Source organism: Siphateles boraxobius, unplaced genomic scaffold (genome assembly GCF_051911475.1).
Source record: "Siphateles boraxobius isolate OS27281-9 unplaced genomic scaffold, OSU_SipBor_1 61, whole genome shotgun sequence".
Lineage (NCBI taxonomy): Eukaryota > Metazoa > Chordata > Actinopteri > Cypriniformes > Leuciscidae > Siphateles > Siphateles boraxobius.
Genome location: NW_027509188.1, coordinates 12,171,279 through 12,189,825, shown reverse-complemented (window position 1 = coordinate 12,189,825; position 18,547 = coordinate 12,171,279). Strand labels below are relative to the sequence as shown.

At 39.1% G+C, this 18,547-nt stretch overlaps 2 protein-coding genes across 17 annotated transcripts in view; both read left to right on the top strand.

The window, feature by feature from the left end:
• Window positions 1-14,753, top strand: part of LOC143718283 (NLR family CARD domain-containing protein 3-like) — an 80,548-nt gene extending 65,795 nt beyond the window's left edge. For both annotated transcript variants that reach the window (XM_077209316.1, XM_077209317.1), the window contains one exon: window positions 8,699-14,753. In XM_077209316.1, the coding sequence (XP_077065431.1) occupies window positions 8,699-9,225 (527 nt within the window). In that variant the 3' untranslated portion in view covers window positions 9,226-14,753. The remainder of the gene's footprint in view (window positions 1-8,698) is intronic.
• The window catches only part of ttll1 (tubulin tyrosine ligase-like family, member 1), a 327,240-nt gene that overhangs the window by 288,392 nt on the left and 20,301 nt on the right, over window positions 1-18,547 (top strand). For 5 of the 15 annotated variants that reach the window (XR_013196319.1, XR_013196320.1, XR_013196318.1 and 2 more), the window contains exons 1-2: window positions 15,351-15,487; window positions 16,162-16,287. Coding sequence is in view for 8 of the 15 variants with exons in the window: in XM_077209410.1 (XP_077065525.1) it covers window positions 16,175-16,287 (113 nt within the window). In the remaining 7 variants the exon portion in view is untranslated. Of the gene's footprint in view, window positions 1-15,350; window positions 15,488-16,033; window positions 16,288-18,547 lie in introns of those variants that run through there. The other 10 variants (XR_013196321.1, XM_077209415.1, XM_077209416.1 and 7 more) reach the window with 9 other exon arrangements.

The window sequence follows — 18,547 nt, the reverse complement described above, 5'->3', positions numbered from 1 at the left end:
TGGAGAATGTCATCCCCCATCCCCCCCCCAACAATTTTTATTGTTAAAAATATTTTAGCTTTTGTTATGTAACTTAATGAAAGTTTGATTATTCTATTGGTTTGTGATTTTTCATTTCAGATCCATTAAATTCAAGAAATTTAAATAATATGTATATATATATATATATATAGTATACGTTTTTAAAAGAAGCCATTTCCGGTTTCGGTTTTCGGACAAGTGCATCCTAAATTTTCGGTTTTCATCTCTGCTAACACACAAGAGCTCTTGAAACCCCGCCCACTGAGGCAGCTCATTTGCATTTAAAGGGCCAGGCACAAAACGGTGCGTTTTTTCAAACCCTCAAAAAGTGACAACTTTAACATGCTATATAAAAATATCTGTGGGGTATTTTGTGCTAAAACTTCACACACACACTCTGGGGACATCAGAGATTTATTTTACATCTTGTGAAAATGCCATTTTACCACCCCTTTAAGTATAAGTGTGATAATTGCTTGGCAAATTCCCACAGTGGTAAAATTGGGGTGTGTGGCTGCCTTTTACTGCTAAGAGGCGCTACAATCACAGACTTTGAAAAGTGTCAGTTTATTCTCTCTATTGCGTAATCTGCCGTGGCTCATTGAGAACTGAGGTCGCAGAGAAATGCAAGTGAAACATTGTACTTAAACGAATTCATAATCACAGTACTGAAGTAACAGTACAAATTTAGAACTGAAACAAATAGGCTTCTATTATTGAATCACATTAAAGCAAAGTTGGCTAAAAATTAACATTGTGTGCCCAGTTTGTCTATAATTTAGAAAGGCTATGCATGTCAATAGGTTACTTGTCTTATACTTCATGTTATTTTAATTTGTTAATAGATTTAGTAACTGAAACATAACAGTGAAATAAATTAAACTAAATGATCATAATATAAAAATGCTACATCAACAAGGCTTTGCATGAGCACGCTAACAGTGTGTAGACGGTATAACCTGGTGGACAGCGCTACAACATTTGGTTTAAGATACTTTAAGAGTTCTGTGTTCGAGTCCCGGCTGTAAATCAACTTTAGAATTTTGCCTCTAGTTTAATATTTTTCACAAATGAAAACTTTTCAAATGTACATTTATTGATTTGAAACACTTTTGATTTCCTCCTATTTCGGATAGGAGGAAAAAAACTCTTGCGTCCAAATCTTTTGTGTACAATAAAAACGAGGTTGATTGCGAATAAAATAACTCCTGCATCCGCTCGCAATGGTTTCTATAGGGTTGGCATGAATGCGTTCCTCAACAGTTTAGAAAATATCAGATTGTTAACAATCATAACACTGCTCAAACATTCTAAAACTCAACATAACCAGTTGAAACAATTGGATCGAACACTTCAATTGACATTTCTTTTATGAAATACATTTAAATAATAGGCTACATTACATCATTTTCTTAAATAAATAATGAAAAAATTTCAACACAAAACATTGCAATAGAAAAATATTCCATCAATGAGGCTTTGCATGAGCATACGGGTTAGTGAAGCTCTTGAACAGCGTTCAGACGATAGCCCTGTGGTCAACACTACATCATGTGTCTCGCGGGAGGTCAAGCTTACCGAGTTCAAATCTGAGCTCTGCTATAAATTTCTCTCTAGTTTAATATTTGTCAAAATAAAAACTTTTAAAATGGTAATTTATTGATTTGAAACACTTTTTGGAGCTTTGTTATGTTTTATTTGATTTGTTATGTTTTTTTTTCATTTTTTATTTATAGGCGTTTAGACATAACATTAGCCTACATGCTGTTAACCGATGTTGGCTGACAGCATTTCTTGATGTTTAAATAGGTAACAGTTTATTAACGTCAAGCGTTTTGTTTAATTATCAATTATTTTTGTATAATTGTTTATAAATAATTATATTTGTTAATAACCAATTATTATATTATGATTATCAGCCAATTGCACCAGAAAATTAAGATGATGAAGCTCGTCTTTAATCCGTTAAATACATTTTCTTGTAAATCATTCACGAAATTGAGATGTCTGACAGTGATACCCGGCCAGCAACAAGATATTTTTTTCAAAACAGATTCATACATTGAATAAATCAGAAAAAGACTGACTTGGTTGACTTGGCTACACAAAATAACAAACTAAATAAAAAGTATTGCTTTCAATATAAAAACCAATGAAAATATAAATGCTCTCGTCTGGGAGCCCAATCACCTCCAAGTGGTAACAGAACGAGCCAATGGACATTGGCCAGTGAGATTTGCATGCCGGGACATATCTACCCGGACGTACCGGTATAAATAGGACTGGCATTACTCACTTCATTTATGTTTTGCTGAGGAGGCGAGACAATGCATTTTTCGGGCTGTCCAAGTTTGCTCATTGTACGACTGCATTGGACTAATTTCTTTCTAAAGTCTAAAGTGCAGTCAATTTAACACGAGTCAGAATTATAAAATTTAAGTTTTTTTTTACTAAAGGTAGTTTGCAGTTTCATCTGGCAGAAGTCAGCTTCAAGACTCACAAGGAGCTTGTAAACCCTGTCTTCTTTACAATACTAAAATCACAGCAATCATACCCTTCACCAAGGTCTAAGCTACGTCAAGGCTTCAGGTTGAATTATTCTGATTGGCTAAGAAATAGATAAACATACGTTTTCCACACATGGACTGGTAGGCAGTAGCACATCTCCATGGTCTGTACAGCTGCCACCAGGACCCTGAGTTAAGTACAAGTGGCCCTTTTTAAGTACAAGACCTGCATGTCGAAAAAAACAACTCCAATAATGTCACTTGTTCCTTAACCTGTAACCAAGACCTAACACACACACACAGCTTCTTCAAGGTTGGATTTGCTTGGGCTCTTACTATAAACAGGAGACTCTTCCCAAACATCAAGATAACATGTTCTTTCTCTCAATGAGAGGACACTTTAATATATAACTGTGAGGATGAACCTGTAGGTTATCACCATGTGAGCATCAGTTCACAGTGTTATCGTGTGCATTGATTTATTGTTTAATGTTATGATTGTTTTCATATAGTTTTTCTTTTGATTTTGGATATTATTTGTGATTGTGTTATCTGTTTAGATGCATATGTAAGAGCACTGATATTGAATGTGTTTCCATAGTCATGAGAGTTAACCGACCCCTACTGTTGGTATGATCCGCTAGGGTTTGGTGGGAAGATAGCAGATATAAAGTTGTGAGAACAGTTGAGCCGGGAGGGGAGATGGGTCCAGTGCCCGAGCTAGTACAGTCAAATGCTGTAAGACGTGAATCTTCACTGTGAGAGGCTTGTCCCTCGAGGCTAGATATGATGCCTTGTTTTGCTGCTCTCAGCATGTTTTATTTATGTTTTGTACAGTTTATTCTTTTGATGATTTGTTTTGTTTATTTTGACTCAAGTCTTTCCATCTCTTCCCGGGCCTTTCGGCAAACAAACTAAACGTAACAACTCAGGGTAACGGTTACCCAACAATAACAGTCAACTAAATGCTTTAACTAAGGGGGCTTTTACACTGGGCTCGTTTGCTGCGGTCCGAGCCCGAGCGCGATTGTTCCCGGCGCCCCCTGCAGCGTTGGTCTGGTTTCACACTCAACTTGATTCTGTCGAACCCTGGTGCATTTGCGTGCATCTTCCGACATCGCAAACGTGCACAGCGCATGATAGAAAACAGAACGCGGGTCAATGTATTGTGTTTTTTATTAATTCGGTGCTATTATGCGCAGCTGAGTGAACAACACAGGTTTACTGTGAGTGTTTGTCACATAAGGTGGCCTTCTGCTGCTTACAAACAGAATTTTGAGGAGACAGTGGATTTCCAAATTTGTTGCCCTGATTCCACGTGATATGCGCGAATACACTGCAAGCTCATTGTATCCAAGGTAAACCAACAACACTATCATCCCTTACATGTATTTTATTTAACTAAATGCATCATAATCAGCTAAAAAGCATGCGCAGGTCACTTTACTTCCTGAACAAGTGGGCATCCGAGTCCGTGTTACTTTCACATTCACGTGAACCGCGGCACGGTTCGGGAGCAACCGAACTCAGACCACCTCCTCCAGGTAGTCTCGGGTTCGATACCCCAGTGCGCACCCGGGTCCACATGACAGCGTTCACATTAGTGATTTTTCATGCGAACCGTGTCCCATTCCGAACTAAACTGCCAGTGTGAAAGCCCACTCAGAAATGGTCACTTTAAATGTTGGTTCCAATTTCCCCTGTGACCTATAGTTGCCATGGTGAGCTGAAAGAACAGATATACAGTGGGGCAAAAAAGTATTTAGTCAGCCACCAATTGTGCAAGTTCTCCCACTTATGAAGATGAGAGAGGCCTGTAATTTTCATCATAGGTACACTTCAACTATGAGAGACAAAATGAGAAAAAAAAATACAGAAAATCACATTGTAGGGTTTTTAATGAATTTATTTGCAAATTATGCGGGGAAAATAAGTATTTGGTCACCTACAAACAAGCAAGATTTCTGGCTCTCACAGACCTGTAACTTCTTCTTTAAGAGGCTCCTCTGTCCTCCACTTGTTACCTGTATTAATGGCACCTGTTTGAACTTGTTATCAGTATAAAAGACACCTGTCCACAACCTCAAACAGTCACACTCCAAACTCCACTATGGCCAAGACCAAAGAGCTGTCAAAGGACACCAGAAACAAAATTGTAGACCTGCACCAGGCTGGGAAGACTGAATCTGCAATAGGTAAGCAGCTTGGTGTGAAGAAATCAACTGTGGGACCAATTATTAGGAAATGGAAGACATACAAGACCACTGAGAATCTCCCTCGATCTGGGGCTCCACGCAAGATCTCACCCCGTGGGGTCAAAATGATCACAAGAACGGTGAGCAAAAATCCCAGAACTACACGGGGGGACCTAGTGAATGACCTGCAGAGAGCTGGGACCAAAGTAACAAAGGCTACCATCAGTAACACACTACGCTGCCAGGGACTCAAATCCTGCAGTGCCAGACGTGTCCCCCTGCTTAAGCCAGTACATGTCCAGGCCCGTCTAAAGTTTGCTAGAGAGCATTTGGATGATCCAGAAGAGGATTGGGAGAATGTCATATGGTCAGATGAAACCAAAATAGAACTTTTTGGTAAAAACTCAACACGTCGTGTTTGGAGGAGAAAGAATGCTGAGTTGCATCCAAAGAACACCATACCTACTGTGAAGCATGGGGGTGGAAACATCATGCTTAGGGGCTGTTTTTCTGCAAAGGGACCAGGACGACTGATCCGTGTAAAGGAAAGAATGAATGGGGCCATGTATCGTGAGATTTTGAATGAAAACTTCCTTCCATCAGCAAGGGCATTGAAGATGAAACGTGGCTGGGTCTTTCAGCATGACAATGATCCCAAACACACCGCCCGGGCAATGAAAGAGTGGCTTCGTAAGAAGCATTTCAAGGTCCTGGAGTGGCCTAGCCAGTCTCCAGATCTCAACCCCATAGAAAATCTTTGGAGGGAGTTGAAAGTCCGTGTTGCCCAGCGACAGCCCCGAAACATCACTGCTCTAGAGGAGATCCGCATGGAGGAATGGGCCAAAATACCAACAACAGTGTGTGCTAACCTTGTGAAGACTTACAGAAAACGTTTGACCTCTGTCATTGCCAACAAAGGGTATATTAAAAAGTATTGAGAGAAACTTTTGTTATTGACCAAATACTTATTTTCCCCCATAATTTGCAAATAAATTCATTAAAAATTAGGGCTGCACGATATTGGGAAAAAATTACATTGCGATATTTTATTTTTCTGCGATATATATTGCGATATGAAAACAATTTCACCCAATGACTTAAATAGCTTTCTTTGGAAAGAATGAATCATCTGAATGACTGGGGTGATTTTGTAAAGGAGTAAATCTGCATAGATTCTATTAACTAATGTAGTTAACTAGAGTTTAATAAATGGAACCTTATTGTAAAGTGTTTCCGATTTGTTATATCTCGTGAGTTCAGTGTTGGACAGATAAGTTGTTTTAACCATTCATTAAAGTGAATCGGTTCAAATGAATCATTAGTTCGCGAATTGGAGGTGTCATTAACGGACCACGGCACACGTTGTGTGATTATCCCGGCAGTTAGGGCATCGCACAAGATTGGTCTCAACACAGAAAACATTTCATCACTGGATAGATTTTTTTTGTTTTGTTTATTGAAAGTGTGGTTTATCTGAATGTGTGGAACGCTTTTCAGAGAATATTTTTTTAGCACAATTCACAACCAGCGGTAGTTCAGGAAAAAAATATATCCGAATGCTTCACCTGAAACTTCGGTCTTCCGACCTTTTACCATTGTGTATTCTCAAAGATATTCAGTCAACTCAATTCATTAATATGCGCGAGGGAGGGTGAGAGAGCAAGACAGTTTGAAAACGGTGAGAGTGCGCGCGCGACCGGGGCTCTCTCTCTCTGCTCGTTCTCTCAGTTTTGCGCAGCAGTCAGTCATCTATCACTCACCGGTCAAATAAGGCTTTGGCGGGACAAAAATACGCTTTGGCGGTCGCCAAAAATTGTTCAATGGAGGAAGGGCATTCTGACTTTATTTTGAATTCTCGTGTTCGTTCAAGCTCAGAAATAAGAGAAAGACCACTGATCTGCCCGGCTCACAGAAAACAACGCGCAAGTTCCAGTCTTCTTACGCTTGATGTTTAAACTGACAGGACTTAAAAACACATACAAATGATAAACTTTCACTATATGATGGTTAAACTTTGCAATTAATCCGGAGCTGCTGGCCCGTACAGATCATGAATCACGGATCAACTACTGTACGACTTAGGCCTACATCGCAACATCCTGCGATGTGACTATCGTGGATGCGCACATTGCGATATCGATGCTAAAACGACACATCGTGCAGCCCTATTAAAAATCCTACAATGTGATTTTCTGGATTTTTTTTTCTCATTATGTCTCTCATAGTTGAAGTGTACCTATGATGAAAATTACAGGCCTCTCTCATCTTTTTAAGTGGGAGAACTTGCACAATTGGTGGCTGACTAAATACTTTTTTGCCCCACTGTATGTTGTGACGGATCGTCTGCCTATCCCTTGTAATCAGCGCCGCCCCGTCCCTTAATTCGCCGCCCTGTCCCTTAATTCACCGCCCTGTCCCTTAATTCGCCGCACTGTCCCTTAATTCACCGCCCTGTCCCTTAATTCGCCGCCCTGTCCCTTAATTCACCGCCCTGTCCCTTAATTCACCGCCCTGTCCCTTAATTCGCCGCACTGTCCCTTAATTCACCGCCCTGTCCCTTAATTCGCCGCCCTGTCCCTTAATACACCGCCCTGTCCCTTAATTCGCCGCCCTTCGCCAGGTTCCCGACTGGAGTGGGTGTAATTGGAGAGGAGGGGCGCTGATTAGGAGAATTGGCGCCGTGTGATGAGGCACACCTGACGAGAATAAAGCCTCATCACCGCTGCCTGTTAAATGCTGAGCGCGCCTCTCCTCGGGAGACCGGTCTCTTCCCTGTGCATGCACACTGGTGTCCTCGTGGGTCCAGGAAGGGAGCGCGGAAGGATTTCCACGCTGCCAGAGCTGCGAGTCGCCGGACCTGGGGTCCGAGCGGAGAAGACGCGTGACGCCGCTGACGGACCAGGATGCCGCAGCCGCCACTTCCCTCCGTTATCGGGCCGGGAGAGGACAGGTCGTGATGCCAAAGCCGCCGCCCACTCGCGCCTCGACCCAAGGAGACAGGGAAGTGCGTGTGACTGCCGGACACTGCCCCCCCTGGACCTATCCCATCTCTTCACTACCCTTCCTTCACGATTCCCTGGCACAACGAGGACACCAGATCCCCTTTTATTTTAACACTTTATTTCCCCCTTTTTGGACATTTTATGTTTATTTAATTTAATAAATGCCTCTCCGAGGCTTGACACCACTCCCACTGTGTCTGTCGTTTGCTCTCCCTCCACAATGTTTTAACATGATGAAGACATTTCTCAAACAAACAAGTATATATTTGATCTCTGGAAGCCGGGCTAAATGAGCAAGCACTGTTGCTGTGCTTAGTGTGCTTTATCTCTTCTGACAGCTTCATTAATAGATCAGGGCCAGTATTCTTAAAGCTTCTAAGAATCCTCTAAGAAAACTCCTAATTTAGCTTAAAAACTTCTAAGTAGGAGTCTTAGTTTTAGAGCGATTCGGGACCGATCTAAGAGCAACTCTGAGCAAGGAAAAGACAAAAACTTTCATCTTTCATCTCTCAAATATCTTTATGTAGTGATTTCTTTAATTTCTGGTGCTATGGCATTTCTGCGCTGTGTCAGAGCGTGTCTCTAATAAGATCTGTCACAAGCATTATCCCTGCACGATCTAATCTATAGCGTTTTATTAACTCACTGTCATCCAATGTCTGCAACACATTTCTTCTCCCTCTTCGTCTTTCTGCCATTTTCTCCTCTGCTAAAGAAACTCTTAAGCCTCTTAAAAGTCCTTGTCCGTACGCCTAACAATTTTGACCTTAAGACCTCTTTTAAGGGTTAAGATGCTTTCTGAATTACTTTTTTCTTTACTAGGATTTTTTGTTTAATTTTAAGATTAAACGCCCACATTTCTAAGAATTTTCTTAGAATTTTGCCGATAGGAGCTACACTTTGCATTAAGATTTTTTATGAATACGGGCCCAGATTCATAATTCCTGATTCTGATGTGTTTTATCTCCATCAGATTCTCATCAGCTCGCTCTGGATCTGAACACAGTGAATAAACTCCATCTGTCTGAGAACAACAGAGTGATTACATTCACTGACACAGAGCTTCAGTCGTATCCTGATCATCCTGACAGATTTGATCATTATGAGCAGGTGTTGTGTATAGAGAGTGTGTGTGGACGCTCTTACTGGGAGATCGAGTGGAGTGGGTATGTGTTTATATCAGTGTCATATAAGAGCATCAGCAGGAAGGGATCGGGTACAGAGTGTGTGTTTGGATATAATGATCAGTCCTGGAGTTTGTCCTGCTCTTCCTCCAGTTACTCATTCAGACACAATAATGTAGAGACTAAACTCCCTGGAAAGTCGATCAGCAGTAGAATAGGAGTGTATGTGGATCACAGTGCAGGAACTCTGTCCTTTTATGGCATCTCTGACACAATGAGCCTCATACACACATTCCAGACCACATTCACTCAACCACTCTATCCTGGGTTTAGGGTTTATTATAATGGATCATCAGTGAAACTGACTGTAGAGTAGACTGAGAGATTCTACCCATAATGCTTTGAGCTGCATGACGAATCATTAACAGCAAGATGTTATAGAGTCTCTTATTGTCTCTTCATTACATGAATAACACCGCTGAACTTCTGTTAGTGAAATAAAGAGAAACCCAGAAAAACAGGCAGTGATACACAGAGAAGAGAGAGGGAATATGAGACACAATGAGACTCACTGCAAACACAATAGCTGGGTTTCAATCACGTGATTATGATGAAGTGCGAAGATGGGGCGATTTCAGATGGAGGACAGGAAGTAAACATGGAGAATACGTCTATGGAGGAAACCGTTGAGGAGAGTCCGTATTTTACGAATTTAGAACCAGTTTCAAGAAATAGATACAAGAAGTTAGTAAACACATGTTGAATGTGACCTGTTCCTCATGAAGATGATTGAGTTTTTGGTTCGGTCGAACTTGAAGATTTGTTTTTTGGTAACCTAGGTTGACCGTCGGAGCCCAATCTACAGACTCAACGTCACCCAAAGCGCTAAGGCAGCCTAAAAAGCCCCAATAAAGTCCATATTAGACTACCGATAACTTAATAATCATTACTAAGTAAATGAGAATTTAACGACAACCTAATGCTATATAAACACAGACACAAAAAACACGTTGGCTAGCTAACATACCTCCAACGAAGTGGTCGCTGTAGACACGGGCATTAACAGACTCTGCTCCTCCCGACCGCAGAAGTACGTTAAAAATCCATTTTTTACAGCGTTGTTCTGTGAGCTTTTTATATTTCTCATCATCTTTATGAGTGACAATCTTCGGTACTCTATAAAAACCCTTTCCCTTTTCTCGATTAGAACGATTGGAGCAGCCGTAAACTACGCAAAACATTGGCATTTTGTCAGACGGCAGATCCTCAGCTATTTCACTTCCTGCCCTCCATCTGAATTCCGCGCTCTCGCGATGCAGCAGCGTGACGTCACGTGAAACCAACCTATGAGACTCACTTGTCTGGATGATATCAACAAATCCAAGACTTTCAACTCAAAACTGAATTTAAGACATAACTGAACCTAGTCTGTGGAAGATTCCTTTAAACATACATCTGAATTTTGTGACGGATCTCATGCTCTACCTGCTAGAAGGCTAATCAAGATAATGATGTGCACCTGTTCTTCCGCTAGAAAGCCTTAGGCTTTGTTTGTTTGCTCATTTGCTCCTGGGGCCTGTTTCAATAAGGAGGTTCAACCAACTCTGAGTTAAAACATGAACTCTGAGTTGATTTATCCTGAGATGGAAAACTCTGAGTTTTCGGTTTCAGAACAGCTGAATTGAGCTAGTTCAATCAACTCTGAGTAGATGGACTCTGAGTTAAGCACCATGACTATGAAAAGCCATTATCAATGGAGCTCCGAAATTACGATTCACCACGGCAACAGCACCCAACAAAAAGACGTTTGCATAGTTCAGATTCAATACACAAGTATAATTCTTATTCACTGTTATATTATCAGGTGAAAACTAGCAGAAAGGTAAGTTACTGAACTTCTACTCATTTTCATGGTATCCCACAGGCAAAAAGAAAAGAAAAAATATTGTTGTAGCAACTAAAATTGAACAATAAAACCATAATTCAATCGGTTAAATTGCTAAGGATAAAAGGTTCATGGCTGTAGGATACAAACATTTGACATGTTAAATAAATATAATTCAATGTATGTTTCAATATGCCGCAAATGTTTCCATGTAGTATAATGCTCTTTTCACATAGTTAAATATTCTCTAATCCAACCTGTTACATTTTTTAATTAGGCTAATAAAGTTAACATTTTACTTCTATTCCACCAAAGGATGGTCCTGATAGATGAAGCGGCGATACACAATATTGGAATAATATTAAAATCCAACAGGAAAGATGTTATCAAGTGAACGTCATTTATCAGATTACCTCATTTAAACCGATTTCTCCACCACTGTCCTGCAATCATGTGAATCTCCTCTTTAATGCATCTCACAGATTTGTGTCCAGGAAACAACACAAAAACTCTCAGAAAGACCGTGAGAGCGAGGCACACTTTCCTTCCCGCTCTGATGCAGTGGCCTGACTAATGTGCTCTCTCGATGTTATATACAAAAATGTGCAATAAATGAATATACTGCACTGCAAAAAATGCTTTTCCTTTTTGCCTTGTTGTTTCCAGTCAAAATATCTAAACATTCTTAAATTAAGATGCATTTACTACATAAGAAAAACTCTGGGTTTACAGAAGAAAACCTGCTCCCGACCAGGTTAGGTTCATAGAGTAAGTTACCATGGTAACTGACTCAGGGTAAAAGTTACCCCCTAAACTACACCCTAAAAGTATGTACACTTTTTGTGAAGAAAAAGTACATACTTTTGAGTGTGTAGCAAAAGAGTAGGCAAGCTTTGGGACATACTATCACGTCATCTTAGACAGATCTGTCGTGTACATCCTGTCACCGTAAACTGCCCTGTCAATCATCTTGTCACAGTTAAAAACCTCCATTCAATCTAATTTAATTTCCTATCATTTCAGAGAGAACTGTAGTAGCACATTCATCTGCCAGTCGTGGGTCTTTCATGCGGAGACTCTCCTCGTGTGTTTGCAATTTGAATGTAATTATGCATTTAAAAGTTAATGGCTAAACGTGTCTTTACAAAAGTTCACAGTGCTGCTGCAGATGCAATATAATTAGGGCTGTACTGAACCAAAGAACATCTTGGTCGACTGAAGTCCTGAAATTTTCGACTAAAAATGATGTTAGAAAAAAAAAACGTTAAATTAATTAGCTGTGCACTGTGCGCAGTACTTGGTAGCCTTGTTGTCCGCCTAAATGGATTATAAATAAACATAAAAAACTAGTAGGCTATTTGCAGTATATTAAATCATTTTTGACCTAATTATTTTGCACTGAAATGAGTCTGACACACGAGTCTGTCGGGTCTGACAGCGTTGCATCACGTCCACCTGCGCAGTATCATAGCCTATGATTTCCGAAAATAGTACTGTCAACTAGTGATATCACAAGAACTGTTGAGGAAACTGCAACACAATTTAGACAATTTTTTTTGCCATGTTATAATAATAAGTTATAACTGTCATTCAGTTCATCATTTCGGCCGATCTGTGCATGTCCTCGCACAGAGCTCAGCTTCGCGGCTGAGACACGAATAGACTATTAACTTAGAGCTTTTACTCTTAATAAACACAAAAGGCACGTCCACTTTAATAAAAAAAGAATATTTATTAAACAAACCAGATCAAGAGCAGAAACAAAATAAAGTGCATAACTGATACGCCAATTCCGATATGTTCATAATAGCCTACTCAAAACAGACAGGGCAACCTAACAAAGACAAGTTAGCTTACCGCTTTTAGATGATATGTCATGTTTGTCGTCGAGCTGTGGAAGGCAAACTGTTGCTTGCAAACTTTGCATTCAACCTTTTTCCCCGTTATCAATTTTAACAAAATGCTGCCACACTGTCGATGTCTTTGTTGTTGACATGTTAGAAGAAGACTGACTATTAAACGTATTCACAATTAAATAAATAATATTCAGCATCAAACCTTCTATAGCCTACCCTACCCTCCAGTGGGTTGGGCTAATCCAAAAAAAGTGAAAACAAGGGGGTGTTCTGAAGACAGACTGTTACCTGTGAAACAGGGGTACTCTGAAAACACCCCCATTAGCAGTTAGGGTTAGATTAGATTCAACTTTATTGTCATTACACAAGTACAGGTACAAGGCAACGAAATGCAGTTTGGGTCTAACCAGAAGCGCAATAGCAGCAAGTGCAGGATATACAATGGTTCCGTAAGTGCAGTACATGGATATGTACTGAATAAATATAGAGTTGAATACTATTATAAACAGAATTTTCCAGATAGATTGGTCCTATGAATATGATATACAGATGGATGGAGTCCTATCTTACCATGAGAAGACAAAGTACCAGGGTTGGGAATAAAATGTCATCTTTTAGTAACTGTACTGTTGGCGTCCCACAAGGCTCAGTTTTAGGCCCTTTGTTATTTAGTCTATATGTTAACGACTTGCCATTAGTATGTCCTCAAGTTGATTCTCAAATGTATGCAGATGACACGGTCATTCTGGCACATGGAAGAGACGGATACGAAGTGGCAACCAAATTAACAGTAGCAATGGCTAAAATTGCCACATGGCTTTCTGAGTCTTGCATGACGCTAAACGTCAGTAAAACCGTGTGTATGTATTTTTATATAAGGAAAAATGAAAATCAGCCAGATGTCGTTGTAAATGTGGACAAAATCCGGGTTGTGTCACTGAGGCTAGAGCTCCCTCAACCAGGCGCCTCTACCGGCCTTTTCCCAACTCAACGCATTAACCATATAACTGCCGGTGCAACATAAAAACAGCAATTTCACAACAATTATAGAGAGTCTGTGCGCTGCCACGCTTTTAATAATTCAAAGTAATTAATTCACTGAAGGCCTAGGTGTGAAATGCACGGCCCGCCACTGACAGATACACACGGGAGCGTTTGAAAACCAAACAAGACGGTAACAAGAATGCTCAATAACATCTCTATAAGGATCAGTTGGCTATGAGCCTGGGCTATGGCCTATGTTATGTTATGAGTAGCAGAGATATAAAGAGGGAGAGAGCCTCTCCTCTGGGCGCACACTCTCACATTCTCCTGAAAAAGACTTTCAAAGATGATCTCAATAGATAAAGATGCTAAAGTTAGAAGCAACAATGACAGAAATACAGGAACAGAAAGTTAAAGTCGAGGGAATTAAGACATATATTCAAGAGAATGAATCAATCGCACAGATTCATCTAGTCAGGTCAGGACTGTCAGGACATCGAGTCAGGACTGTTCTCTCAAGTTCAACATCAGACATTGTGTGAAATGTGTTTTTTGCCTTCATAAAAATACTTCAATGAGATCATTGCATTCTGCCTTTAAAGGGTAACTAAACACTAAAACAACTTTTTTTTTAGTTAATGATCTGTAAGAATGGAGCTTCATAAATGCTGTTCATTGATTCCAGTAAATTTTTTGACATTTTTGTTTAAAGTGTTTTAATTCTACAATATATGGTTAAAAACGTCTAAGTGCTGCCCTCTTCAGGTTGAACGGTGGCTACTGCAGTTGAATTTTCCTATTGGTGGTTGTGGTGGTTCGTGACGCAGTGGTTGTTGGTGACGTAGGCAGATTCCATACAGACAGATGCGTCTCAGGTGCACGCCCCCCTCCGCTGGGCTCCGCCCACTTTACCAGCATTTTTCAAATATTGCCAGTGGGTGGAGTCAGGCTCTGACCAGGGGTTTAGTTACCCTTTAATTATTACATTGTTTAAATTAATAAATTTTTCGCTAATTGTGATTTGTATGTGCATTTCTGAAATGAATAACTTAGACAGTTTCCTCTGATAACAGTCACTCTAATTATAATGTGCGTTTTCTGTAAAGCTGCTTTGAAATGATGTGTATTGTGAAAATTGCTATACAAAAATGTGAATTGAATTAAAAGAGTTTTATCTTATGAATCTGTTACTTCTTTCACACAGTTTCACATATCTTCAGCCTTCAATTTTTAAGGTGTAATTTCAACAATATTTTGTTACGATCTCTGCATCTGAAAATACAAAAGTGAGGAAAACATTATTGTGAATAAAAGTCTAACTGTGCTTTCAAGATTTACCAATAGCTTTTCTTTTATGTTGTTTACTTTTGATATTATCATTACAAACACTATTATTAATAGTGTATGTAGTATTATTATTATTAGTAGTAATAGTGGCATAAGTAGGCTATTTATTTCTGATTTCTTATTGATGAATTATTACTCAGTTGTGTTGTAATATATTTGCTCTTTCATTTCATATGAACGCACTTTGAGAAACGGCCTGAAAAGAAGTTAAATTAACAGAACTATTATTAACAGAACTATTATTAAAACAAACACTTCATTCAAATCCTGTTTCCTTTCAGCGTTCAGTAAAAGCCTAAATATATGCAAATACATTCATAACAAATTATTTTCTTCTTTTCTTAACATGTGCAAATGTTAGGATTACTAATTTGTAACTCACATCAACTGATGTGCGTGTCAGCCAGGACACACGGAAATGTCGGAAATGACGTAGTCCAGGCGGAAGTGAAGAGCCGTTGCTATGGGCCGCTGCTGCTGTTGCGATGCTCATCTGATGAATAAAAGCTCATTTCACCAGCAACATTCAGCAGAACTGATCGCTGCGCGGACTGACAGCTGTGATTGTGAGTTCAGTCCTTCGTGTTTTATTGATCATATGATCTGTAGTCTGTCAGTTTATTATGAAACGCACGAGCAGCGCCTGTAGTTTATATATCATCCGTGTTTAAGAATCTCTTTTAGCACTTTGACACAGAAATCTTCCTCTTAACAATCATGAACATCGACTAGATTATCAAAGACATTACTGAATGATAATATGACACATGAATGATTATGTGTTTTAATGCCAAACTCTCTGCAATAATAGAAATAACTTATCTAATTTGTAATATTGGTAACACGTTACAATAAGGTTTCATTAGTGAAAACCATTACTCAAAAATGAACAGTTCTTCTACAGCTTTTATTAATCTTAGCTCATGTTATTTTTAACATTTACTAATACATTATTAAATCAACAGTTGCTTCTGTTAACATTATTTAATGGACGTGAGGTGAATTAAAACTAACAGTTGTGTTTTTAACGTATTAAAAATTATGTTTTCTAATGGGATCTTATTGTAGAGTGTTACCAAAGTATTATTTATATTTTATTGTATTATTTTCAGCCGAACACCATTAATAATCTCCCAGTGATTGAGCTGCTCCTCTCTCCATGAGTGTTTAGAGCTGTCGTGGTTCGGTGTCTCTGAGACAGAAGTGACGTGTGTTTCTCAGGAGTGTGTGTGTTTCTCAGGAGTGTGTGTGTGATGGCTGGGAAGGTGAAGTGGGTGACGGACATCGAGAAATCGGTGCTGATCAATAACTTTGAGAAGAGAGGATGGATCCAGGTGACGGACAGCGACGACTGGAACTTCTACTGGCAAGACCTCGTTTCATTTCATCTGTACACACTGACACTGCAAACCTGAACTACATACTGAATCACTTGATCAGATCAGTACTAGGGCTGAATAAGTTTCACACACACACACTACATGTTGTTCAAATGAACTGTTTGAACCGTTAACGGTGGATTGTGGTCGTACGACTGTCCTGAATGAAATGCTAGTATGCTACTGCACTTCGTTTTTTTTTCTCAGACATTAGAAACAAAGTCTGGAGAATTTGTGAACATTACTTTAAAAACATTTACTTACAATTTAAGCCCTTTTTGAACAATTTTTCCAAAACTAGTCCTAAAAAATCTCATTAACGTAACAGTCTGAAACCAACAACACTGTTAGAATAGCAAATATTTTCACATTTTAAAAATGGTTTATTAACAGTCATGCACAGTTACTTAAAACTAAAAAAGAATTAATATGTATTTTTAAATTAATTTGTTTGAGTGATTTCTCTCATTTCCCGAAACACCTTGCTCCAACAATTTACAATCTACAATTTTTATATATTTCAATGAAAATATATTTTCAAAATGATGTGACAAATATGAAATAACATAATGTGTAGATTCTATACATGCATTTAAAACCAAACTAATATTTTTCTATTAATTAAATTAACATTTAATGAACATCTGTTGTGGTCATGATACATAATTTACAGATATTGATTGAAGCTACAGAGGTTGATTATTTCGGTAATGATAATATATACTATGCTTTTGTTAAAAACATAAAATTTTATTTAATTTACAGTTTTTAAAATAATATTTTCACAATCATGGATTCAAGTTCATATCAGTTTTATTTAGTGCTTCAAAAATACATAAGCAAATAAACAAAATAAAAGAGAGTCGAGCTGAGGATGTGCAGGTTGTAGCTCTGGAATAATGGCTTTTATGGCATCAAAGTAGTACCAGACCTTCTTCCTCATATCTTATTAATGGAATGTAAAATTTGATTGGTCCAGCACAACTCATAGTGTCAACCTTATATTGACCATCTACAATCTAGACAGTAAAAATGAATAGGCCTAAATAAATAAATCAAAATGTAAGGATTTTTCATCATCATCAACAACAACAACAATACACACCCATACCACCAAATATTTTAATACCTGCGCGAAATTGTACAAGGACCCACTTTCCGACTTCCAAAACTTACTCCGCATTCTCCCTTTCTGACTCCAAATTGTCCTGGAAGTCAATTTTGTTTTTTTTTGTCTTTCATGTTCACAAGAACCTGCTTAATCTCCCTCTTCTCAAGTCTTTTTAGTCTTTTCTTTAGGTTTACAATCTCTTTAGTCCTGTCCAGAAGCTTCTCTTCTGTGTGGCCAGGGTGGGAAATTAGCACCCGCCACCAGCCAATGGCTGGTACTTTTTCAAAGTGGCGGGTGACTTTGCCTTGTATACCAGCCACAGTGGCGGGTAGATTGTAAAACATATTTTTATTGGTTACTACTTAAAACATTCCTTGTAACGGATTGGACATCTTTTGTCAAAGAATGCTGTTGCTAAGTAAAAATAATGCACTTTTGTCGAGTAACTAATTTGATTGGTTTTCAGCGCTGTGCTTTACGGACACAGCGCACGGACACGGCGCTGAACGGACCCTGACACATATAGCTGAGGTACAGACGAAAGGAAAATTAAAAAAATATACCCGGTGTTAAGAGGCCCGCCGCGGAGTCAGCAGTATATGAATGTATAACCTGTTGAGGGCGAAGTAAATAAAAAGTGAAGGTACTTTTCGAACAAGTGGCGCATTGATGACGAAGGGAAAACGAGAGTTCGCTTACTGTCGAACCTATGCGTCGTCCGAAAATGCAAACAATTCTTTCGTTAGAGGAACAACTAACCTTAAAATAGAGTCAATGAATATGACCAATTCTATTCAGAAACGTCCATGCGATCGGCAAAAAGGGCAGACCTTTTCGGGACTACGTTTGGATGTGCAAGTAAGTAAATTACTAACTTGAAGTTGTGTTTTGTGATGGCTAGATAGCTATCATTTTTTTAGTTTAGCGATAGTTTTAGCAGCGGCGAAGATAGGAGCCGATACCGTGGGTGCTCCGGAGCTCGATTACGTGTCAGTTAAACTTTTCATCTCCAATCCTATCTGTATTTGTGAGAAGTGGTGATGTCCTGAGTTGAAAGATAGCCTACTTTACGGCTTTATTATCGAGTTAACCCTCTGGGGTCGACAAACGCGCGGGCACGTTTTGCTTGATTTTTT